The 26,729-nt window shown below is 41.0% G+C and overlaps 1 protein-coding gene across 3 annotated transcripts in view; it reads right to left on the minus strand.

Moving 5' to 3' along the window:
• MEGF10 (multiple EGF like domains 10) overlaps positions 1-26,729 on the minus strand; it is a 171,323-nt gene that overhangs the window by 71,088 nt on the left and 73,506 nt on the right. For 2 of the 3 annotated variants that reach the window (XM_080677241.1, XM_080677239.1), the window contains exon 5: positions 10,832-10,924. The exons of the other annotated variant lie outside the window; for it this stretch is intronic. In XM_080677241.1, coding sequence (XP_080533367.1) covers positions 10,832-10,924 — 93 coding nt within the window. The remainder of the gene's footprint in view (positions 1-10,831; positions 10,925-26,729) is intronic. 3 annotated transcript variants of the gene reach the window in all.

A 26,729-nucleotide genomic window follows, 5' to 3' on the forward strand; every position in this document is an offset into this window, starting at 1 on the left:
AGAGCTCTCCTCCAACATCATATTTCAAATGAATTTAATTATATAATAAATCAGAGCACTTAATTTCAGCCAATTAACAACATAACCTCATAAAGGAGATGTATGTATCTCTACTAAAATCGGGTATTAATCTACTCCATTTTACAGGTGGGATAGCAAGTGAGGCTACAGGATCACCTAATACACATGGTATCATTATTTCACTCTAAGCAGAACAACCAGGAAGCACATTATTGCCATGAGAAAATGGTTGATATGTGATTTGAAATAACTTGTAGTTTGAATTTATTTGCCTTATTTCTTAGTTTACACATCATTTGGGTACAAATTAACAGCTGAGTTCCATAATGTCATACAAAATGTGCACCTTGAAAAGTAGTATGTGAAAGTTTTGATGAGAAATTGTTAAGCATTCTCACTCAAATTAGGGCTGACTTTCAAAACTTCTTATAGTCCTAGGGCAGTGGTCAGCAAACCGCGGCTCGTGAGCCACATGCAGCTCTTTGGCCCCTTGAGTGTGGCTCTTCCACAAAATACCACGTGCGGGCACGCACATACAGTGCGATTGAAACTTCGTGGCCCATGCGCAGAAGTCGGTTTTCGGCCTGGGCGAGTCTATTTTGAAGAAGTGGCATTAGAACACTCAAGGGGCCAAAGAGCCGCATATGGCTCGCGAGCCACGGTTTGCCGACCACTGTTCTAGAGCCACCATTTCAGGAGTCACACCCCATATGAGTTAGAATATTGATGCTTATACTATGACCTTTCCTCTCTTGAGTCCGAGGAACTCCCACATCTACATCTTCCTCAATGTTCACAGAAACTATATCTGGTGCATCTCTCCTGGCATCTAGTTTCAGGGCAGCTTCCAATTAGTGGGCAAGGAAGGGAACTTCTGCTAAGTCATCAAAGATGAGTGAGCCTACAGGATACTAGCCGAGGTGAATCCTGAAGCCACAGGAGCCTGAGCTACCTTAAGGCCACTGGAGGAAAGACTTTAGGTCATGCCTTTCTCTAGACCGCAGCAGTCACCAACCGGTGGTCCGTGAGGTACAAAAAGTTGGCAACCGCTGGTTTAAGGAAACCTTTGGAGCAGTGGTCGCCAACCGGTGGTCCGTGAGATCTGAAAGGTTGGCAACCACTGCTCTAGAAGACCTCTGACTATTTCTTAACTTCTCCAAATACATTGCTTATACACAGGGTGTCCCCCAAAATGTATATACACTTTAACAGTTGATAGCTCAATTGATGTTTCTTTCTTTTCAGATTTAACCCATTGGAATTTATAATGTATAATGTGTGTATTATACACTTACAGGTCATCTGGTCTCACTAGGGTGAACTGACTTTAGTGGGGCCCAAGTAGATGCTGCAGCAAGGAGACAATTGTGATAACCAATTATAACAGCAATTCCACTTCTGAAGAAACCCGAAACACTAAATCAAAAAACATATACAGCTATATGCTCATTGCAGCATTATTTACAATAGCCAAGAAATGAAAGCAACCTAAGCATCCATCAACAGATGGGTGAATAAAGAAATGGTGCATATATACAATGGAATATGAGTCAGCCATAAAAATGAAAGAAATAATGCCATCTGCAACAACATGAATGGACTTAGAGGATATTGTGCTGAGTGAAATAAGTCAGACAGAAAATACCATATGGTTTCACTTCTATGTGGAATATAAAAAACAAAATAAACAAGTAGAACAGAAACAGACTTATAGATACAGAGAACATTTTGATAGTTTCCAGATTGGAGGGGGTAGAGGTGGAGATGGGTGTTAAAGGTAAAGGGAATAAGAAGTACACATTGGTAGTTACAGAATAGTTATGAGGATGTAAACTACAGCATATGTAATATAGTCAATAATACTGTAATAACTATGTATGGTGCCAGATGGGTACTAGATTTATTGAGGTGATCACTTTGTAAGTTATTTAAATACCTAATCACTGGGTTATACACCTGAAACTAATATAATTGTATACATCAAATGTAATTGAAAAATAAAAAAAATACTTTAAATAAATAAATATATTTAGTTACTAAAAAAGATAAAATATCTAGAGCTTCCAAATTAAGCAAAACATAGTAGATATTTTAAGTTGCTGTCTGTAAGAACAAAGGGAAGGATATAAGTCTTAATATAAACCAATTTAGCCTCTAATTAAGAAGAGGATGGTGGCTTGGATTCGGGTGGCAACTCCATCAACCTGATTTCTAAACTAATTCTGACAGAGATGGGCATGTTAATGACAATGAGAAAAGGTTAGATTTGGTCATATTTTGAGGTTGAACCAAGATTTTCTGATAAATTGATGTCAAGGGATATTACATGAAACAACAACATAATAACAAGAAAATCAATAGGTGATGTCGAGTAGGGTTAAATAACATGCCAGCCCAGCCTTGACGTCACACCCATTGCAAGTGAACTGATTAGCATAGGAACAGAAATGTCCACAGTGCTCTTACTGCGCCAGAAGCAATGTAAACCCGAATTCATCTGGTAAGGATGGACATCCATGGTCCAATGTTAGAAATCACACCAAAAACAAAACAAAACAAAACAAAACAAAACAAAACACCTGTACTAGGGCTGCCTGGGGAGCCTCCTGGCAAGTGACTATGGGCAGAGAGGCTTCTGCTAATGAAGGGTGTCACCTGCAGGATGAAATGAGATCGCCACAAAGAGCCACCCCATCCCACTGTTCAGTCTAAAGACCAGAGTGCTGTTAAGAAGTCTGGTGGTAGCCCTGTGTGTCACACAAGAAAGTGAAAGCACCATTTATTTTGCCATTATTATGCTTCCAGGCACAGCGCTGAGCACTGAACGGGTATTGTGTCATTTAATCCTCACAAGAAAATGAAGTAGGTACTCTCACCCTTATTTGAAGCATGAGGGAAGTGAGGCTCAGAAACAGCTCAGAGAGGAGAGCAGCTAGGACTGCTGCCATTCAATTCCAACCTGGGGGTTGGAGGAAGGCGAGGAGGAGGCGCTCTGCCCCTTCAGAGAGTAACCAAGCACAGCCCAGATTTCAGGCTCCCTCAGAAGGCAAAATCAGCAGTTTCTGTTTGTAATCTCTATAAAAATATTTGGGCAATCCATCAGTGAAACTGCTTTAGGGCAGTTCTGCTCAACCATTCTGAACTCAATCCTTCCCACCATCATCAATGCCCTGCCCCCGTGCTCCTGAACCCCAATTATCTACTCTTATTCTTGCTGCTCCATCAACCTGATTTCTAAAGTAATTCTGACAGAGAGATGGGCATGTTAATGACCTGCCTCCAGGACTGGGCTCCGTGTGCCTTCTCTCCCAGACAATATCGATCAGACTATTGTGCCCAGTCAATAGTCCTTTACAACAAATCTTGCTGGGGAATAAGTCAGCTTTTGTGCCTACGGTTTCTGGCCTGTAACAGCCTTCAAATGGACTCCCCAGTTCGAATATCCTGCAGGCAAAGTCTTACTACTTACTCAGTGCTTTGCGGAGTGCCTTCTTTATTTATATAAAAGGCTATCAGTGTTCCTAATGTGGTACCTGAAAGTGTTTAAGCTAGTTTTGCCTCCTAGGCATGTTTCCACTACTTCCAAGTACATTTAATCAGAAATGCTACTGATGATGAAACAACCCTAGTTTTGATTTTCTAAACCAAAATTCATTTCCACTTTTGCCTCTATTTGGTCCTAATGTCAAAAGCCTGGGGAACAAGCATTTGAGAACTACTTGCTGGCTGCTGGCTGGTTTAGGACTTTCCCAGGAGTTTTGAATGTGCCGTACAGCCAGAGGAGAAATAAATTTCTTTATAGACATTAGAAAATCATAATGGAGTATATAGGTTGGGAGAACAAATGAGTTATTGTAACTCATACAAAAGCTTTAAATGGTTTCCAACACTAAGAAAGGTCTTAGGGATTGCATGTATGTAGCTATTGGAGTCAATCACTCATAAAAACATAGACTTGAACAGGGCTGTACATATAATCTGGCCCAATGTTCTTAATATTACAAATCAGGAAATTAAAAATTACAAATGAGGCCAACCAAACTGGTATCCTTTGGAATTCCCCATCTCTAATGTTAGTGTGCCCTCAGCATTTCTCAGAAATTTTATTTTAATACTTGTCTGGTGTTTTCAACCCCTGCCTCCTGCTCTCATTCCTCTCAGTGCCCCTTGTCACTTTCACTAAAACCTCCTTTCCAACTTCAGGAGGCACCATACCCATGTGGTTGAAGTTAACGGCTCTCAGTGAGATGTGAGTCTGTCTCCACTGTTTACTAGGTGTATCAACTTAGGGAAGTCATTTAATTTTTCTGCACCACCATTCACTCATCCATTAAATAGGAGCAAGAATTGTAACCATTCCATTGTCTGTTGTGAGCATTAAATGTCATTCCTGTAAAGCCCTTTTACTTATGCTTGGCACATATTAAGTGCTCAATGAAAGAGAACAGTCATTGTCATTATCAACATGACCCAACTTCTGCTCCCCTTAGTATCAGCAGATGATCTCTCCTCCAAGTTTACCAAGAAAATGAAGAAAGTTTACCAAATATGAACTCCCTCACCCACTAGCACCTCTGACACTAGAAACCTATGGACATCCCTGCCCAACAATGTTTCCCGCTCATTCTGTTGGGAATGGGAAGTACTTCTTCCTGCTAATCAGTTCCTAGGATCCCATCCCACCCCCCAACCGTCTCCTAAGGAGCCTTGTTCCCTCAATTAAATGGTCTCTCTCAGCTGAATCTCAAGCCTCCCTCCCTTTTCTTTCACCTTCCGCTCAGCCTCAAAATCTTTTTCACCTTAAAATATAAACGAAAGCAAACAAACACAAAACTTTCCGTGAGCCTTCATTGCCTTTCGCTAACTCCCTCTTTGCTCCTCCTGGTTGGCTTCTCAGCTAACTTTCTGGAAGAGTAGTCTATATCATCTTCTTTTCCTTCCCCCTCACCCACAGCAATACATGAGGTCCTTCTTGCCCTAGCCCACCCAGAAAACCTCGCACTACCTTACCCAACTCCACTTAGGCTTCCTCACTCCACTGCCATGACTGAGGCCATTTTCTTCCTCACAATGAGACATTCACACTGTTCTCTACCTTTCTCCAAGCATGAGCTTCGTCCCACATTTGTTTCCTTATCCTCAGCATCCAATACAGTTCCTTGCACACAGTAATCACTCATGAATACACAAATGACCTTCTCAGAATCATAGAGAATCATACGGTTCATTTAATCTAATTAAATGGAACAAACATTTACTGTGCTCCAACCACATACCAGGCACAATGGAGCCTGAAGAGATTAATAACACACAGCCTCTGCCCTCCAGGAGTTGTTTGTCATCCAGTGAGGGAGGAATAGGAATAGAGGACTGATGATGGGACAGAGAGATTGATGAGGGAACGGGGTAAACAGAGAGAGAGAGAACAGGAAAGAGAGGAGTAAAGAGAAATGGAGGTAAGATAGATTAATGTCATATAGGCTAGGGTATACATTAGGATGCCAATAAAAGTAAAATATGTGTGTGCTTTTTTAAAAAATCATTTCATCAAATTTAAAAAGAAGCAATATGTCCAAGTCTAGTCAAATAAATCTTGATTTCACTCCGGGGGGAACAAACTCTGTACAGTTCTCTGACACACCTGGTTTTTTATACAGAGAATACACTGAGACCAGGAACTCTGACTATATATCACATATAGGAACCCTGCCCTCCACTGACAAAGTGAGCAGATTAAATTTCCAAGGGAGGCCTTTGTGAACCTGTACATGTGAAGGTATCTGTTAGTTCCTTAATCTCCTGAGTATATTAGGGGAAAAATTCAGAGAGATAGTTCTGGGTGACAGTTATCAATTTACTGCCATCTGGTCATTTTAGCCTCTTACTGTAAATAAAGTACTTACTCTTCTGGATGTAATGATTGATCCTGATTTTCAAGAGGAAATTGGGTTGCTACATGAAACCAAGAAACTCTGATATGGGGCACCTCTTAGTACTTCCATGCCCACTAGGAAAGGTTAACAGAAAACATCAATAATTTATTTGAAGGCAAGATAACTGAGAATTCAGGTCCTTCAGGAATGGAGGTTGAAATCACTCCACCATGTAAAGAGCCCCAAGCAGGTAGGCTCTGGACTGAGAAAGGGTGGGCACACAATGCTGAATGGAAGGAGGGAGGTGCATATACAATGACAGCCTTGTGACTAGTTACAGAACAGGGGCCTGCTGTAGTGTTTAATATTTTCTATTTGCTTGTTATATGAATACATTCATTTGTAGATGTTATTTTCTTTTTCCTCTCTTTTCATTTTTATGTTATTTTATAAACAAGTTGTTGGACGTTAACTTTAGTATCTAGATAACAATATTCAGTGGAGCTATGCCTGAATTTGAGGAGAAATTAGTTTAATCATCAGTGGATACACAACTATTGGGACTTGCATCTTGTCATTTGGGGAAAAGAGTGAGAAGGTCTTTACTTAAAAGATAAGGAGCTGTAGCTTATTAGGTGGAAATATAGAGTCGTTTTGCTGATATATAAGAATTAAAATGTGTGTAGAAGTGTGCATAGAGGAGCTGAGTAACCAAAGGCAGAGATTGCAATGGCTATCTCTTTATTGCCCCTAAGTACTGAATTTATCCTTCATTGCAGGCTCTACAAAAACGGATCTGGGCCCTTTAGATATTCTTCCTTTTCCAGCTAGCTGAGTGTGAAGCATTTCCTTTAGAGGACACAGGAGAGACATCCCAGGAGGAAAGTTGTCTGTGGCATTCCAGTGTGCTAGCTCAACTGACTCCCGAAGTGCACGTGGCTTCTCCAGCCCCAGGTCCTGCCCTGGAAGCACGATGGGACTGGCTTCTGCAGCATCTGACTGCGCGGCAGCTTTCATAGAGCCCCGTTTCTGCAAAAGAGGCAGCTTCTGCAGCCCAGCGCTAGGTTCCTGCAGCACAGGCAGCTTGTCTAGCATCCAGCTCCTGCAACACACTGGCCAGCAGAACCCATGAGCCAGCAACTGTCCCTGGGTATCCCCTGGGGCTTTGTGATAGCAGACACTTCTCTATCCAAAGCTTTCCCAAGTGTCCTGTAGGGCAGATTTCCAACAAGTTCTGCAAGAACAGTACTCCGGCAGCCTCTCTGCCATTCAGTGTGCTGTGGATGTGCCTTCTCTGACAAGGTCTGGATCACACCCCGGGTGGGGCTTCCCTTGGGGCACTTTCTCTCAGCCTGAAGAGTAGTGGCTGCTCCTTATGTCAGCTACCCTTGCACTGTATGAGTGCTATTCACTTCTTACTAGCTGATCCCTCATTACTCCAATACCCTGTGGTAGTTCATAATTCTTTTTAATAAACTATCCCTGTTAAAGTTACTATGTGTCCCAGTAGCAATGAGCATTCCCAGCACACCAATTTTCATTTCGAAATACCATTTTCCAATGCTCATTCTAGGACTGAGGCAGGAAAAACACAAAATAAGCTTGGAGTATCCTGTAGTACAGAAAGTAAGGAAGTGCTCAAAACAAACCAACAGAAACAAACAAACATAATGAAGGGAGCATGTCAACAGGACACAGGAGCCACCCAAAGGAACACCCAATTTCCAAAGCTGGAACAACTTGAGCAAAATAAATAAATAAATAAATAAATAAATAAATAAATAAATAACGTACTGTTGGTGTATAACCCAAAATATCAATAATTATACATGAGCCCATACTGATGTAAATTAGTGATTGAATGAATAGGGGAAAGACAAGTCATCCTCGAAAAGAGCTCCAAATAACATAGGTAGACACTCACCCCTCAAAGACTAAAGCTTACTAGTAATTCCTGCCCTTCACCCTTAAGGAAGGCTAGAGTTAGTGACTTGCTTTTTAAAGAATAGATTAGGGAAAGCGAAAAATAGTGACTTTATGTGGAGAAACCTACAAACACTACACATCAGCAAGTGATGAAGGTTAACCAAGTGATGATATCACCAGTGATGTCATATGAATGTCATGAAACCCCTGATATGATGGCATGAGAAGGGCATGTCAACTCCGTGGTATTCCTTTCAAAACCCATAACCCCATCATGAGAAAAACAGCAAACACTGACTGAGGGACATTCTACAGGATACCTGGCCAGTACTTTTCAAGGCTCTCAAGGTTAGGAAAAACAATAACTGAGAAACTGTCACAGACCAGAGGAGTCGGGGAGGACAAGACAATGAAAAGCAGTGTGGTGCCCTGGATTTGAATCTGGAACAGAAAGAGACATCAACAGAAAAACGGATGAAATCCAAATGAAGTCTGGAGTTCATTTAACAGTGATGTACTAATATCAGTTTCTCAGTTTGACAATCTAATGGTAAGACATTAACAAGAGAGAAAACTGGATGCAGGCATATGGGAACTCTACCATTTTTGCAAATTTTCTATAAATTTAAAATGGTTCCAAAATAAAAGCTTTACTGGAAAAAAAATTATTGTGGTTTCTGTCTCCTGATTGGACCCTGACTGATACAAGGAACTTCTCTGACTGTCAAAGCAATCATTTTATGGATCTAATATATATCATCAAATATACATGTAAGTATAACCAGAGAAGAGGTGACATAGAAATAAAATCTTTGAAAATTAGACTATTATAACTCTGTTACTAGGTAGATTACTAGCGCATGCATTTTATTGCAAGAATTATCTGGCCAAGAGTAATAAGTAAATTATACAACTCCTAATTAGTGACAGTAGAGTAACTGCCACAGACAAAATCCAGGTAACAAGACTCACTGCTCCAGCTCAGAATAGCATTCTCTTACATGCTTAGAAAAGGTGTCAGAAATGCTTTTCTCTGAACATCTTTGAAGATGTCAAATAACTGTCCATGTTTACTTATGCCTTTGATCATTATAAATAAACCAAAACATGAGTTGTAGAGAATAAATAAAAGTCGAGTCAATAGCACCTTCCAGGATTGAAAGAACATGTGTTCTCAGAATTCTAGGGGCTTTCTTCAAAAGGGAGTCAACTCCAAAATGAAGCAGTTTATTTTTGAGAAGGCCTAACCTGCAAAATAAAACACAATCTTATATTCCAGGAGGCCTGAACCAGTCCTCAAGAATCTGAAACCCATGTAGGCTTTTGTTTTGTTTACACACTCTTAGTCTGATCTCTTAGCTTGACACAGGCTGCAGTCCTTGGGAGACAGAATATAAATACAGCTGAAATTATTCCACAGCATTCTTGCCCTGGAATTAGCAACAAACCTCACTTTCCAAATGACGAATACATCCACTCTTCTCTTGCCCACTAGTTTACAGAATATTATTATTTTTCCTCAAAATGTGTAGGCACAACTGATTTTTAAGCTGGAAAAGTTCATGAAAGCCACATCACTTTTGAGGTCAGTCGGCCAGAAAAATGGACATGAGCCAACCCCCATATCCCAAACATTTTGCCTCAACAGCATGTGAACAAAATGCCTACTCTTCTCCCGATCTCCAACAGAAGTAAAACAAAACCTTGCAGGACAGTTATGCACTGGGACTGGAAGCCCATCAGGGGCAGAAACTCTCTCTCTCTCTCTTTCTCTCTCTCTCTCTGCTCCCCTCTTCTCTCCCTCCCCACCCCCCTCCCGCTTAAGATACAATGAAAAGGCTCTTTCACACAGAATGTTCTGTGCACAGACAGCACGAGGGGCAGCCAAGAGACCACAGAACTGAAACAAGTAGTTCTAACAAGATAAACAGTCATCTCCCATTCCAACGTGAGCAAGTAAAAATTCTTCAGCCCGGCTTACCTAGACAGCTGGAAGCCGTTTGGACTAGTTTCAGAAAACTGTTTTGTAGCAATGAGGACACCTTTGTGCTGCCATGAGAGCCTGCTAATTTTTAAAACTATTATTTCCTTTCTGTAAATATGATGGTCCGTTATTTACAGTTTAGTTGCTCTTTGAGTCCCTCGCACATTTTTCAAGGCAAATAGTGTGGTGAAGGCCTGGGGTGGGTCAGGGGGCTGGGTGGAGGGTGACTGTGGGGAAAATAGGGGACATCTGTAATACTGTCAAGAATAAAAGATAAACGTAAAAAAAGAAGTATGAAGGAAAAGGAAGTATACACAATTACACACACAGCAACAAATTAGCCAGAAAACTTGAGGTTTAACTGTGAAATTTAGAAAAGCAATTGCACTATATGACATTCCATCATTTAATACTCATAATAAAGAATATGAGATTTTAAATGCAACCTGCTTGTAGTCCAAATATTGTTATTTTAGAATTGTAATTTTAACGAGACAGATGACATACTATATTATGTTTAATACCAAACTGTTCATGAATTTTTATTTATTGCCAATATTTCTCCCCAAAGTTATCTCAAGCAAGTGCTCATTATTTGCATCTCAAAATGCAGAGAAAAATCGGTTAAGCACTGAAAATATCAATTCTACTTCTTCTGAGTTAAGACCAGCAAGTAGTGAATTTTAATCACCAAGCAAATATCATAGATAAATCAACAAGTGAAAACAGAAGTTAGACTACAATGGCTATGTCACCACGACTGCCCTACTCTGGCAAATGCATTGGTATTTACGGAAGCATCAGCATCAGATTAACTGAGTACCTTTCTTTGTACTCAGTTAACAACAGCTCTGTATCTAATAACTTGCACAGATTTAAAGGAAACTCTATTAATGAGTTGGGTCGGGAAGCTGCACTGTACTCTGCATAGGGTGAAATGGGAAACCCACGGCTCAGGGGAATCTGCAGACAAGGGGCCCTTCCAGCACAAACGTCCCAAGACAGACAACAGCAGGTGGACACTCACCACTGGAGCAGTTGGTGCCCCCCCAGCCAGGCTCACACTGACAGGTGTTTGGAGCAATGCAGCGACCATGGACACATTTATCTGCACAGTGGGCTGTCGGAGAGAAAAATCAATCAAATGAGGAACGCTGGCACGAGAAAAACCCCCCAACAACACAGCTGTTTCCCATCCCGGTCTCAAGTATCACTTAAAAACAACATGCACGCTTGATAATTTCCTTCAATCCATGCCTCAGCCCTCTTGCAGTCTGCGGTGGAACCAAACAATTCCCCTTCCTATTTTGATAGCTCCAAATAAATTCCTTCATTTTTGCTATTTAACTCTACTTCATGCTACATTAGGAAAGAAGTTTCAAGGGAAACTGCCTAATCCAGTTAAAAAAAATGATCAGTGATGACCAAATATATCCTCTTTGTTTCGGGAGATGAGTATGTGGCTGTGAATGCAGAGGCAAAACACAAAGCAAGATATTAGGGCTCCAGGGCGACCGAGCAGACAGACGCATCCCTGTTACCTTCACCAGAAACAATAGTTAAACCCCTCTGTGCACACATTATTCACAACTGCAACATAGGAGAACTACATGCCCTTTTCCTATTGAAGGAGAATATTCGAAAAATGTCACCCAGGTCTTAGGAAGCAGTAAATCTAAATTCCTCTTTCATTAGCGACTATCTTAGCTCTAACCCAACCCCTGTAGGTAAGGGGGATCATTACAGACATGAGTGGATGGATAGTCTGATGATTTCCAAAGCCAAGTCCAGTGGGATGACAGAAAGGGCTCTCAAAGATATTATTCTGTGCTGAACATTAATGAGCATTACCTTCAACCTTAGTGCCACTCACATTGATTAAATATTTTTTAAATACCTGGATATATGAGTAGTAGTGAGAACAATTTGGAAGTGTTTGGGGTTAAGATACTGCAAAATTTTATGTAAGGATAAGATAAGGTACCACATGCTTTAGGGACATGTTTTAATTCACGTCTTATTACAAGAACAAAACAGGTCTACTATCCAAACATAAAATACCAATAAGCAAAATAAACCTCATCTCTAGTTCCAACAACTAGTAACATTTTTGGGTAGGTAGAAACTTTCAGGAATTTTTTTCCTATATATTTTTTTCCTTGAGGAAAAGAAAAACAGAATCATAATATTTTTCAATTTGCCTTTTCACTTAATATAATGGGAAAATCTTTCCATGTCATTAAATATTTTATGTGATTTATATACTGGATGTGTGTGTGTATGTATATATTCTCTATATTGCTGCACCCAAAATGAAAATGATAATCACTTCTAAGTTTTTTATCAAAAAGATTTAGACATCAGGGAATGACATTATGGGAGAAGAGACAGCAAAAGCAAAATGTAGAAAGAAAAACAAACAAAAATGAGGTCTGTTTGGGTGCATTGTTTGGAGCAATAGCTTTGGAAAGTGACAGAGAAAAACCTTGAAAACCAAACGAAGGTGTTAAGACTTTATTCTGAGAATTATCTGGAAATATTCTAATGAAAAAATATAAATTTATTACAAAAAGCCCATCAGGTAGAGGACAGCACAACAGAATAAAGTGACCATAAATTTCAGGAAATGGAGGCTCACTTACATCACCAGAATACTTTTTGAGCTCCTGGGCAATTTGGTGAGGGGTGCCAGGCCAGGTGAGCTGGGGATGTTGGCCCAGAGTAGAAATTCTGACACTAGAGTTGGAAGGAGATGCTTAGGAACCTCACCATATTTGTTTCAGACAATTACATATTTAATTGTAATTAAAAGCGAAACCTGCCTGAAACGTGTACTCTGCCCCTACAATGTGCTGACATGCTGCCAGGTTAAGTCAGCATGGGCCAGCCTCAGGGCTCAGTGTCTCCTGCTACGTCCATGCATGTGTCTGATATTGTAGATGTGCTGTTCATTTGTAAGGTCATAGCTCGTCCTAGTCTTTCTTTCAGATTTAGACATGCGCAAACAAGCCAGAAAACTACCATAACTGGAGTATGCAAAGATTAATTTAATGCCACAGGAGGCTCAGGTCTAACCATACAGGACATGTCATTGTATCCAGTGTCTTGGATTTCAAATGGGCATTGTATCACACTGTTATGTGGTAGAATGCACACACAGGACATTCTCACTTACAGAGAGTGCTGACACCCACTGTAAATAGGTACATGTGAAGGTGCTCACTCATCTTACGTATTGGCGACATCTCTGCTTGCAACATATAGTGATCAGCTCTCAGACCCAAATTTACCAATTTCTCCTCCTTTAAAGTACTAAAAACAATTTAAAATTCTGTTTGTATGGCTGGAGAAGTTTTAAAAGTCAGATGCTATTTGCCTTTAACGTGAAACAAGAGTTTTCTGATCCACTGTATTTAAAAGAAAACACAAAAATTGGACATAGTAGTTGATAAAAAAAAGTGTTTCAAATTCTTGCATTTATTTAAAAGAGTCTTGTTCTTACCAATCACTTCAATGCTAAGGAAATGTTAAGGTAGACATTTATATTAGTAAAACATTATTTTAGAACATACAGATGGCTAACAGGTACATGAAAAGATGCTTGACATTATGAATCAGAGAAATATAGATCAAGACCTTACAGGTATTAGAATGGCTATTGTAAAAAAGACAAAAAATAACAAGTGTTGGTGAGGATGTGAAGAAAAGGAAACCCTCAGACACTGCTGGTGGGAATGTTATTTGGTGCAACCACGATGGAAAGCAGTATGGAAGCTCCTAAACAATTAAAAATATGACTACCATATGATCCAGCAACTCCACTTCTGGGTATTTACCTGAAGAAAATGAGAACACACATTCAATAAGAAATATGCACCACTATGTTCATGGCAGCATTACTTACTATCGCCAAGATATAGAAGCAACCTAAGTTTTCATGGATGGATCAATGAATAAAGAAAGTGTGGTGTATATACACAAGGAACAATTATTCAGCCATAAAAAAGAATGAAATCTTGTCATTTGCAATAACATAGATGGATCACAAGGGCATTATGCTAAGTGAAGTAAGTCAGGCATTGAAAGACAAATACCATATGATCTCTCTTATATGTGTAATCTTAAAAAAATCCAAGCTCATAGATACAGGGAAGAGATTGGTCATTGCAAGACATAGGGTTTAGGGGATAGGAGAAATGGGTAAACTAATTTTTTTTTTTTTTTTTAGTTTAAATAAATTGAATTTAAAAATCTACTACTTTATTTTGTTTTCATATTTTGGGCATCCATATAAGATTTCATTTGACAAAAGAATCAATTTCACCATTTGAAAATTTGAAATCTAAGACACTGGATTACATACCAGTAAGAGCAACCTGGTATTTCATATCTACCTGGGAGGAAGTGGCTATGAGTGGAGAATTTGGGAGTGTTCAATGGGCAGGTCTCAGTTTGTTGCTATATATCCTTTCATTTTTTTCACTTCTTATCTTCCTTTAACATTCTTTTACTACTCATCTTTCTCTTCCCACAAACTACTTCTTCGATATGCATAGTTACCATAGAGGCTGCATAATAAACCCTGGTTTTAATTTAGTTGTGTGGAGACCCCAAAGCCTGGTGTGACCCCAAATGATTTCCACTGTACCCTCCTGAATCAACTAGGAAGAAAGGTAAGATTAAGCAAGCAGGTCTAGCATCTGTTCTCCAATGTTAAGATGGGTAAAGAAATGCATATGTTAAACCTGTGCCCAGAGGGTCACGCATCAGAATTGCATGTGCTTCAGAATGCTTTCAGATGGCTGAATAATCGTATGAATGCTCTCATGTTTGATTCCTGATGGTACAAATTTTATGTTTTATGAAATTATCATCAAGAAGTTCAATTATAGTAGAAGAAAAAACTCTAGGAGGGTAACTTTAAACTGTAGGTTATTTTTAATGAAACCTTTGAACTAACAAACTCACATTTGGTCAAAGTCTAAAGCAAAATGTGAATAAATAGCAAAAAACAAATTTGTCTGTAAGTTAGGAATTGGAAGGGGGAAGCTGCTTTCCTAATGATTTTCTTTCTTAATTAAAACTTAAAGCCAATGGAATTATCCCTGAGTATTGAAGCCTAAAGTCAACTAATGACCTAAATCATGAGAAATATTGTTGGTAGGGATTCTAAAAGGAAAGGATTCACACAGTGCCATCTCTGCCCCAGGCCCCTATCCCACCAGCTCTGGGCTCTCCACATCTAGCACAGCCTTCACTAGCACCTTTAAGAGCAGTAGGAGCCACGGGAGCTAACAGAGGAGAACAGAGTAAGCAGTAGAACTCTCTGTGTTCTCTGTTGTCCAACTCCCCAAGTTGCAGGAACACTAACTATGGCATAGGTGGTGACAAACACAGACTCTCCCCTCTAGGAGATCAGCCTCATCTTTCTTCTTTAAATGCCCCCTACTCTGGGTGCTGAACTTCCATGACTAAACTCCACATAAGAAACCAAGGTAGGTTAAATCCATGAATTTGTCCTGTAGAAAATCCCAAAGTGAACTAGAAAAGAGAAAGGGAACAGAGGGCCCCCTTAGCAAATGTTCAATAGCTCACATTTCAAGGACAGAAGCAAAAGACTCATCATAAAGTGTGGGTTTGGGCATTAATGGCAACAGTCATTTTATTTCTTGGTCATGTCCTTTCTTCTTATTTGGAAAAGGTTCATTTAAACCAGGAAAAGCTAGCAAAGACGATATGGCCTATATAATTTATTTCTCACATCTCTCTTTAAGAAAATCATTAAGTATCATACTCTGAGATTTCAGGAGTTTTTTTTTAGAGATCAGATGTAAGCTGAATCTCTGGACCCACAATAATCACACTGCTGCAGACACACTGAGTTGCAAGGGGTGGCCAAGACATCCTTTCCCCCAAGAACTGGAAGGCAAGAGACACTGATGAGAAGAACACGCCACATTTTTGAAGTGAAAGCTGTGGACAGCCTGTCTGCCTGATGAACAGGTGAGGACTGACATGATGACCCTGGAATCTTTTCTAATTATGCTCCTGTTTCAGTCTCAGTTCCTTAATCCATTTAAATCCCATTACCAGTGCCATGGACCTCATTGCTTTCACATGCAAATATTTGGCTTTAATACTGAGAACCACTAACTACACTCAATAGTTTTCTCTTCTGCCACATCCATTTCCCTTTGGATTTACACCTAGGGTGTAGCAAAAAGGTGAAAGTCAGAGTGGGCAGAAAAAGACTCCTCTATAAACCAATTATATCTTTAAACACAGTACCTACTGTCATTCTAAAGGATATAATATAATCAATTTAAGTTAATTTGAAAAATGTTCCCATCATCAAAGTATCTCTTGAAAATAATTGGCCAATAAAACACAAACCTTCCAGCTAACCCAACTTTCCTCAGAAGTTCCTTTTATCATGGTCTTATGAATAAGTCACAAATCTTGTTTTTGCTCATTTATTCTGCATTGGCATTGAGGAACACGGATAGAGTTAAAGGTGTCTTTACTGAACATCATTTCCACATTTTTCGGACAAGGAAACTGAAACTTGAGAAATGGAATGATGTTCCCAATCGATACAGCTGGTATGAGAGGCAGAAGCAGGACTAAACCCTGGTGCCTGACTCCATAGGAACAAAAACTTATGGGAGGGGGGAGAGACAGGGGTGAAAAAGGTGGTAGTGATTGTGCTGGGCCAGAAACTAGGACAGATGTATTAGATGGCTAGGAGTCAGAAGTTAGAAGATTCAAATGATGAAGAGATAGAAAGCTGAGAGTTAACTTCCAAGGTACTAGTAAACTTCATTCACTCAATATTTTTGTTAGAAGCTAACTATATGCAGAGTCTTTACAAAATCTAATTGTTACTACAATGTTGAAGTACAGACAGGAATAATTTTGTGCCCATATTTCCAAATAATACACTCTACTGTGTTTAATATTTAGTGATGTAGCCCTAACCTGTTTGGCTCAGTGGATAGAGCGTCGGCCTGAGGACTCAAGGGTCCCAGGTTCAATTCTGGTCAAGGGCATGTACCTTGGTTGCGGGCACATCCTCAATAGAGGGTGTGCAGGAGGCAGCTGATTGATGTTTCTCTCATCAATGTTTCTAACTCTCCCTCTCCCTTCCTCTCTGTAAAAAATCAATAAAATATATTTAAAAAAAATATTTAGTGATGTAGCAGACTGCTACTGTGGATCCAAAGACAGCAGATTAGGAACTCCTAGTCTGCAGAGAAAGTCACACAGAGGTCCTTTAAACCCAATAAACACAGAGCAGAATGCAGGGGAAATAACAGGTATGAGCAAAACACTGTGAGAGCACATTTACTAATTCCACTTATATGAAATGTTCATATAGTTAAATCTATAGACAGAGAAAGTGTATTCGTGGTTATTGAGGGCTAGGAGGGATTAGGAGTGAATGTGGGGTTGTGGCTAATGGATACAGGGAATTTTTTTCTTTTTTTGAGGTGATGAAATTTTCTAAAATTGTGTGATGGTTGCACAACTTAGAATATATGAAAAAAAACCATTGAACCGTACACTTTAAATGGCTGACTTGTATGGTACATGAATTATATAAAGCTGTCATAAAAAATAATGTGGGAGCTATGGAAGGAAGCAATTAATTCCAACTTGAGTAAGATCAAGGTGGGTCTCCTGAAAGAGAGAACATCTGAAAGTGGACACCTTTGTAATAAAATTGCAGGAAAGAGTGGCCAACAGCAGCTGCCTCATACCCCATTTTCCTTCCATTTCATCCCCAAAGTTGCATAACCCGCTGCTTGGGGTCAGAGGCTCAGCCACCAGCAATTCAAATGCAGAGCCTGCATAAATGGTGATCAGTCCTGGGGAGTGAGAGAACACTGGGAGCCCACACATTTACACTTAGTAAATGTAATGAAAAAACATCCATATCTAAATTCCTTTCCCTCCATTCCTGATAGGGCTTTCATGACTCTTAAGGACAAGTACTAGCTAAGAGTAATTACTAGCAGTGTCCTTGGTAGACATTGATAATATACCAAATTAGCCCTAACCAGTTTGGCTCAGTGAATAGAGCGTCGGCCTGTGGACTGAAAGGTTCCAGGTTCAATTCGGTCAAGGGCATGTACCTTGGTTGCAGGCACATCCCCAGTAGGAGATGTGCAGGAGGCAGCTGATCAATGTTTCTCTCTCATCAATGTTTCTCTCTATCCCTCTCCCTTCCTCTCTGTAAAAAAATCAATAAAATATTTAAATATATATATATATATATATATATCAAATTATATGCCAATCTTTACTAATAGAATGCCACTTTCAACACAGAGAATAATGTGACCAGTAAGAAACTACATTTCCCAGCCCTCACTCTGGTTTGAAGTGTCCATATGGAAAACAGTGTATGGGGACAGTAAGTGCAATTCCCCTTTACTCTCTCCTTCCTGATGCCTGGTGTGTGAGAAAAATGCTAAATCTGCAAATGCCATCAGGCAGCTCTGAGGGAAGGGCCCAGAGAATCACAGAGAACTTTACTCTGAATTCCTTGCACAGATGAATAAATATCATAAAGTACCCACTTCCAGACTTCTCATTACATAGAAACAATACTAGTAAACCCTACGTATTTACCGGTATGTTTCTATTTTTCAGATATTTATTTATTGCAGCCAAACATAATTCCTAATACACTGCCTCTTTGGGAGATATTTCAGGTGAGTCAGTTCCTAAATTTAAAAAAAATCATAATAAAATAGTATTATTTCAAAAAAAATGCCCCAGAAAAAGCATTTGGAAAAATCCAACATCTATTCCTGATTAAAATTCTCTGCAAAACAGAACCAAAAAGGAGCTCCCCCACCCTGATAAAGGGCAAATATGAAAAACCTACTACTAATATTATACTCAATAGTAAAAGAATGAGTGCATTCCCCCTAAAATTAGGTACAACACAAGGATGTCTACTCATCATTTCTATTCAGCATCATACTAGAAATTGTAGAAAGTGTAATAAGGCAAAAACAAATTTTAAAATCCATATTTAGAATTAAGAAGCAAAACTGCCTTTATTTAAAGATTATATAAATATATGTATGTATGTAGAAAATCTGATGGAATCTACTAAAAAAAAGCTACTAAAATAATGAGAGTTTAAGAAGGTTGCAGATAAATTTTGTGCAGAACTATACAAAATTTAAGTGTAGTTCTATATACTGGCAGTGAACAATTAGAAATTGAAAATTTAAATGCCATTTACAATAGCATCAAAAACATGAAATATATAGGTATAAATATGAACCAAAAGGTGAAAGTACTATACTGAAGAACTAATAACTGCTGAGAGAATTGAAAGAATGAAACAAAACTACCAATCTATTTAACCTACTTAATGTTTACAGAAAACTCCATCCAACAATGGCAGAATATGTATACACATTCACGCTAGAGAGACAGACCTTGTTTATGCATCAGATGACTCAATATTATTAAGATACCAATTCTCCCCCAAATAGATTGATAGATTGCATACATACCAATCAGAACCTCACCAGCTGTTTTAGTAGAAATTGACAAGCTGATTTTAAAATTCATATGTAAAAGCAAAGTACCTATAATAGCCAAAACAACCTTGAAAAAGAAAAACAAGTCGGAGGACTAATGCTACTTGATTTAAAGACTTATAAAGCTACAGTAATCAAGAAAGTGTGATGTTGGTGTAAATGTAGACAAATAGATCAATAAAATAAAATAGAGTTCAGAAATAAATCTATACCTATATGGACAATTGTCTTTTGACAGAGGCACAAAAGCAATTCAGTGAAGAAAAACAGTCTTTTCAAAATGCTAGAGAAATTGGACATCCATCTATATAATAAAAAGGTAATATGCAAATTGTCTGCTACAGCATCACAGTAATGACCGTTCAACAGGCTGTGCGCACAGCAGGGGGACTTGCGTGAGGCTCGCTTCCCTGCCCCTGGCACTGGGCCGGGGAAGTGAGGCTGCATCCCCCACTTGGCGCCGGAGTCCTCTTTTTCTCCTGGGTGCACGTGCCCGACAAACACCCCTGTGACACTGTGCCCCATCTGAGAGCACTCTGCCCAGGGATGCCACCTGAGGTGGGGGGGACCAAGGGGCGACACCTGCACAGCAGAAGGCCAGTTCTTGGGGTGTGGTTGGCAGACACCAAATGAGGGGTGCGAGCATTGGCGGTGACCCCCGGGAGGGGTCATGCACGCAAATCGAGAGGGTGTGGCCCCAACATGAAGGAAGAGCCTAGGCGTGACGACAGAGTGTGGTAAGGCACTGGACCTGGATGGGCCACCGGGTAAACAATGCGGGGATCCCACTGCCACAGACACAGAGGGCGGACCTGTGATGCCTGGGACACCAGTCGATACTCCCAAGTGCACAACCTCAAAGCTTCCTCCCACCGTGCAGACTCCGTGGAGACCACAGGCGACCCTCACACCACAGGGAAGCCACTGTGGGTTTCTCCAGCCATCCATCCATTCATCTGCCCTGTCTGACCCAGATGGGGGCTCGCATCCTGGGCGGAATGCCCCCGAGGACAAGCCGGACACCGACCATGCTTGTGCAAGCATGCCCATCGCCTGTGAATTCAGGATGGGAGTGGACAGAGAGCCATTCGAGGCATGGGAGCGGGCACGCCAGGGGGTGGGAAAGGCCTTCACATACCCCCCCGCCACTTCAGCAGTCAACGGGAGAAAAGCCTAGCGTGCACACGTAATGCAGCGGTCCCCATGATGGGCTCCAGTTCGGCCCAGAGGGACCCTCCCCCAACTCAGAGGGGGGAGGCATGGGCCACGGTAGGCAAGACACAGCTGTGTCATTGCTCAGCCCCTCAAAGCCGGTGCGAGAGGGGCCCGAGTGCCCAAACAGAGACGGCTACAGGTCCCAGAGAGGATGAAAAGCATAGCCTGTAAAAAGAGTAAAAGAGAGAGGAAGAAGAGAAGGAGGAAGAAGAGGAAGGAAGAACTTTATAAAGGAGTCAGTAGACAGCAGAGTTAAAGAAGGAAAGAGGATGTATGAGTGAGCTGTAGGAGCTATAATGAAAATCAAATGTAGTTGTGTACTGGGGACAGATTTTAAAAGTAGGAGTCAGAAAATAAAAAAGATAAATGATAGTGAATAATTAGGCCAGTAGGTAGATAGATATTAAAACAGTGGAAGTAGGTAGATAAGAGTGTATGGAAAAGGTCGGATGAGAGAGAAAGAGGGAGGGAAGAAAAGTTTTAAAGGGGAGCCAGTAGAGCTTAAAAGGAGAATGGGAAGAAGGAAGAAATGGGGGAGGGAGCAAAGCAGTTCCAAGGGAGGAAGTAAAGTAAAAAATTAAGGTGGGAAGGAGGGAACAGAGGAGGGAGAGAGGGTAGGAGAAAGATGGGAAGAAGAATAATGGAACAGAAGTAGGAAATAAGGAGGAAAGAAAAGTTTATAAATGATGAGTCAGTAGGAAAAAGTGTTACATAAAGGAGAGAGAAAAATGGTGTGAGAGGGAGAAGCCAATAAGAAAGTCAAATACAATTGTGTGTGAAGGGGATAATATTTTTAAAAAAAGTTAATAAGGCCAACCAGGCTGGCAGGGGAGGGCAGTTAGGGGTGACCAGGCCAGCAGGTGAGGGCAGTTAGGGGGATCAGGCAGGCAAGCACAGTGGTTAGGGCAGGCAGGCAGGTGAGCAGTTAGGAGCCAGAGGTCCCGGATTGTGAGAGGGATGGCAGCTGGACATTCCCGGAGGGCTCCCAGATTGGAGAGGGTGCAGGTCGGGCTGAGAGGCCCCTCCGCCCCCATGCATGATATTCATGCACTGGGCCTCTAGTATGCAAATAAACAGGGATATATATAATCTCACACTATATACAAAAATTAACTCAAAATGAATCACAGTCATAAATGTAAAATCTACAAAAGTATAAAAAGCAGAAGAAAACATAGGATAAAACCTTTGTGACTTGAGTTGGGCAAAGATTTCTTAGATATAGCACCAAAACACAATTGCAAAAGAAAAAAATTAAAATTTGTCCATCAAAATTAAAAACTTCTGCTCTTTAAAAAACACCATTAAGAGAATAAAACGATAAGTCACAGACTGGAAGAAATACTTTCAAAAATATTATCTGATAAAGAATTTGTATCCAGAACATATAAAGAATCTATATATAAAAGCATAAGTGACCATCTGACCGGCTGAACATTGGACTGTCTGACCGGTAGCTATAATGCACACTAGCCACCAGGGAGCAGACACTCAATGAAGGAGCTGCAGAGCTGCGGTGACTTGGCAGCTGCGGTTCTCGGTGAAGCACCCAGAACCAGAGAGGAGGGAGCCTGATTCTGGGATGCATCACCCAAGAACCGTCTTCTCGCAATCCGGGACCCCTTGAGAAATGTTGGAGAGCCAGTTTCAGCCCAATCCCCACAGGCCAGGCCAAGGGACCCCACCAGTGTATGAATCTGTGCACCGAGCCTCTAGTACGAAATAAAAAACAAACAGTTCAATTACAAATAAATAAATGGCAAAAGCTTTGGATATATCACCAAGGAAGATGTACTAATGGCAAATGAGCTCATGGAAAGATGCTCAATGTCATTAGTCACTAGAACAGCTCAAATTAAAACTATATGTATATATCCAAATGACAAATTAAAAAAAAAACTGTATCACATGTTGGCAAGGATCTGAAATAAGTGCAACTCTCATACATTTCTAGTGAGATTTTAAAATGGACACCACTTTGGGAAAGTTTGGCAGTTTTTAAAAAATGTTCATGGACATTTAGATGGTTTCCAGTTTGGCTATTTCAAATAAAGCATCTCTGAAGTACCAATTGATTCAGCCATACCACTCCTAGGTATTACACAAGAGAAATAAAAATATACATTCATACAAAGACTTGTAGAGGAATTGTCAGAGCAGCTTTATTTGAAATGATAATCCAGACAAAATGGATGAATCTCAAAACAGCTATTCTGAGTGAAAGAGATCAGATATAAAAAAACAATAACATACTGTATAATTCCATTTATATAAAGCTCTAGAAAATACAAACTAATCTAGAGTGACAGAAAACAAATCAGTGGTTACCTGCAGAAAGTGAGGGGCAAGTAGGGGTGGATGGGAGGAATTACAAAGGTCTGAAAATATGTTTGTATGCTATGAATAGTTAACTATCTTAACTGAGGTGATAGTTTCATGGCTGTATATACTTGCCATACCTATCAAATTATACACTTAATTTGCCTAGTTATTTTATGTCTTTGTTACCTCAGTAAAGCTGTTTTTAAAAAAACTAGAGCCATGACCAGTGTGGCTCAGTTGTTAGAACATTGTCCCATGCACCGAAGGATCATGGGTTTGATTCCTGGTCAGGGCACATACTTAGGCTGCAGGTTCGATCCCTGTTCAAGATGCATACAACCAGACTGTGAGAAGAACTTCCAGGGAGGAACAAAGAAAACTCTCTATATATAAAAGAGGGCAGATTTATTTTATTTTTACAAAAATCTGAGCTAACTCTAAAATACTATACATACTTTGCAAGTTCAGTAAGCGTCTGTGGTCATTGATGGATGGGCTCTCCAAATGCTTATGAAGGTATTGGCTTTAGACCTTTCCAAAAATATTTGAGGAAATGCTAATACTAAAACTCACAATGCAATGTTCCACTAAGCTTTTCTTCTACAAAGTGAATGACTTACACAGAAAAAAAAGTTTGTGTTGAAATAGATTATTGTAATAGATCCCACACAAGGGATTGAAATACCATCTGTGGAGCACATAATCCTATTCATTTAATGGAAAATGGAAAAAGTTTTTAGCTTAATTCCACACATATACAGGCATTATCTATTTTGGCCACAACTCTCACATTGTTGTCTCTTTAGGTTAAATCAGATTTAAGTAATAAGGAATATGATCCTAATGGACCATAGTTTCAAAAAATTAACAGGCACTGGGATAAACTCCCACTTTTCTAAGCACAAATTCCTAGCAACTTAGCCTATAGCTGATGATACAACTGCAAACTGATTCAATTTGGAAAAGATTTCAAAATCATCAGCATACACTTTGGAGAAGAAATCAGATGGAAGGGACCTTCATTTGGGATAAATCACTTCCCTTGGTCCTGTTATGTTTATGTCTGTGGGGAGAGAATGGTGACTCTACGGGAAGTGCCACACCAGGATCTGTTTTTAGAATGGCATTCCTCTTGGTCCAACCACTCTCTACAGAGCCACGGAATTCTTTCACAAATACCCCTTCCCACAGCATGTTTTCCACCATATGGCATTTCCCCCAGTCTGTCCTATTTCATCTTTCTGACACTTGTTTCCAGATACTTTGCTTCTGCTTACCTAATGCATCAGAATCACACATTAATAATAGAGGCCAGCCCCAGGGGAAGTTAAGAAGGCAGTGGCAACCACTGAGGCTACCATTTTTCCCATTTAGTGTCCTCGTCCCTCCTCCCTCCTCAGTGGTGATCCTTCAGACATTTCCTTTTGGATTCTGGTGCCCTTATGTTTCTATTCTCCTTTCCTGTCTACATTAGCTTGAGAATAAATGGAATTCTCATACTCAAGGGTCAATGACTAATAATAACAGCTATGCTTTTTCCCTAGTCAAAGACATTTGCATTTCAGTATCAAGGCCTTAAGCCTATGTGTAAATTAAGTGGTACAATTTCTTCAAAAAGGGCAGAATTAAGGGTCTGAGAGAAAGCACCAGGACCTTTGCTACTAGAACACTCCTCACAAAACCAATGAACATAAATTTAGATGCCTCCAGGAGCCAGGTGGGATCAAAAAGATGAGTAAGCAGGTCAGGGAAAACTCATAGAGCACTTGTTCATCTAAAAGGTACAGCTCCAGGGAGTCAAAAGGTATAAACTTCCAGTTATTAAATAATGTCATGAGGCCCTAGCCAGTTTGGCTCAGTGGATAGAGCGTTGGCCTGCTGACTGAAGGGTAATGGGTTCAATTCCAGTCAAAAGCTTGTACCTCGGTTGTAGGCTCCGCCCTGGCCTGGGCCCTGGTCAGGGCACTGCAGGAGGCAACCAATCGATGTGTTTCTCTCACATTGATGTTTCTCGCTGTCTTTCCCTCTCTCTTCCACTTTCTCTAAAAATCAATTGAAAAATATCCTCAGGTAAGGATTTAAAAAAAATAAATTAAATAAATAAATAAATAAATAAATAAATAAATAAAATAATGTCATGAGGATGTAATGTAAAGCATGATGCCTATTTATATATACAAAAGCCTAAGTGACCATTACGATGGAACGACTGGAACGATCGGAACGACCAGAACAACCAGTCGCTATGACTTGCACTGACCACCAGGGGGCAGACACTCAATGCAGGAGCTGCTCCCAGCCCGCAGGCCCCAATTGCAGATGGGGCCTGCCAGCCATCCTCCCATGTCCCTCCCCCATCCCTCCCCCCAGCCAGCAGGCCTGATTGCCCGATAGGGGCCAGGCCCCGGGCTGGGACAGGGAACCAGGGGTGGGTGGAAGCGGACATGGGCGGCAAGGGAAGGAGGAGGGGGGAGGCGGGGAGGCGAGGAACCACACAGGCAGTGAGGGAAGGAGGAGGTGAGGAGGCAGGGAGGCAGGGAGGCGGGGAACCTGATTAGCCCGGATTGCCGGCCAAACCTAGGGACTCCACAGTGCATGAATTTCATGCACCGGGCCTCTAGTAGTTAATAATACTGTATTGCATATTTAAAAGTTTCTAAGAGAGTACATCTTAAAAGTTCTCATCACACAAAATTTTGTAGCTATGTATGGTGACATGTTAACGAGACTAACTGTGGTAATCATCCTATCTAATAAAAGAGTAATATGCAAATTAACCATCACTCTGCTATATCCACAAGCCACGCCCACCAGCCAATCAGGAGCGAGTATGCAAATTAACCAAACCAAGATGGCTGTGGCCACGGAGTGAGCAGGAGGCTTGGATTTCCCTGGCAATGGAGGAAGCCAAGCTTTCCGCACACCCTGGCCAGCCCAGGCCTCCACTCAAGGCTACAAAGTTTCTATTTATTTATAGAAGATAAATAAATCCTAACAAAAATGGCTGCGGTCACGGAGCAAGCAAGAGGCTTGGCTCCACTCAAGGCTACAAAGTTTCAATTATAAAAGATAAATAAATCCCAGATACCAGGGCCTCTGCTTGTGTCGCCGGGGGGCGTGGCCAGCCTGCAAACCACCACAGGCCCCTCACCCAGGCCGCCCCATGCCCCAAGGGAACCCCCACCCTGATCTGGGACATCCTTCAGAGCAAACCAGCTGGCCCCCAGCCATGCACCAGGACTCTATCCTATCTAATAAAAGAGTAATATGCAAATTGAGCATCACTCCGACACACAAGGTGGCTGCCCCCACGTGGACAAAAGATAGCCGCCACAAGATGGCCAGCAGGGGAGGGCAGTTGGGGGTGACCAAGCTGGCAGAGGAGGGAAGTTGGGGGTGACCAGGCCTGCAGGGAAGGGCAGTTGGGGGGGACCCAGGCATGCAGGGGAGAGCAGTGGGGGGGACCAGGCCTGCAGGGGAGGGCAATTAGGGGCAAACAGGCTGGCAGGGGAGCATTAAGGCACCAATCAGGCTGGCAGGGAAGTGGTTAGGGGTGATCAGGCTGGCAGGCAGAAGGGGTTAGGGGCAATCATGAAGGCAGGCAGGCGAGCAGTTGGGAGCCAGCAGTCCTGGATTGTGAGAGGGATCCCAGATTAAAGAGGGTGCAGGCGGGGCTGAGGGACACACACCCCCACCCCCGAGCACGAATTTCATGCACCGGGCCTCTAGTATTGTAATATACACATATATTGAATCATTATGTTATATACCTGAAACTAACATAATGTGTCATTTATATCTCAATTAAAAATAAATAAAAGGGAG

This window comes from Plecotus auritus (assembly GCF_963455305.1).
Source record: "Plecotus auritus genome assembly, chromosome: 7".
Classification (NCBI taxonomy): domain Eukaryota; kingdom Metazoa; phylum Chordata; class Mammalia; order Chiroptera; family Vespertilionidae; genus Plecotus; species Plecotus auritus.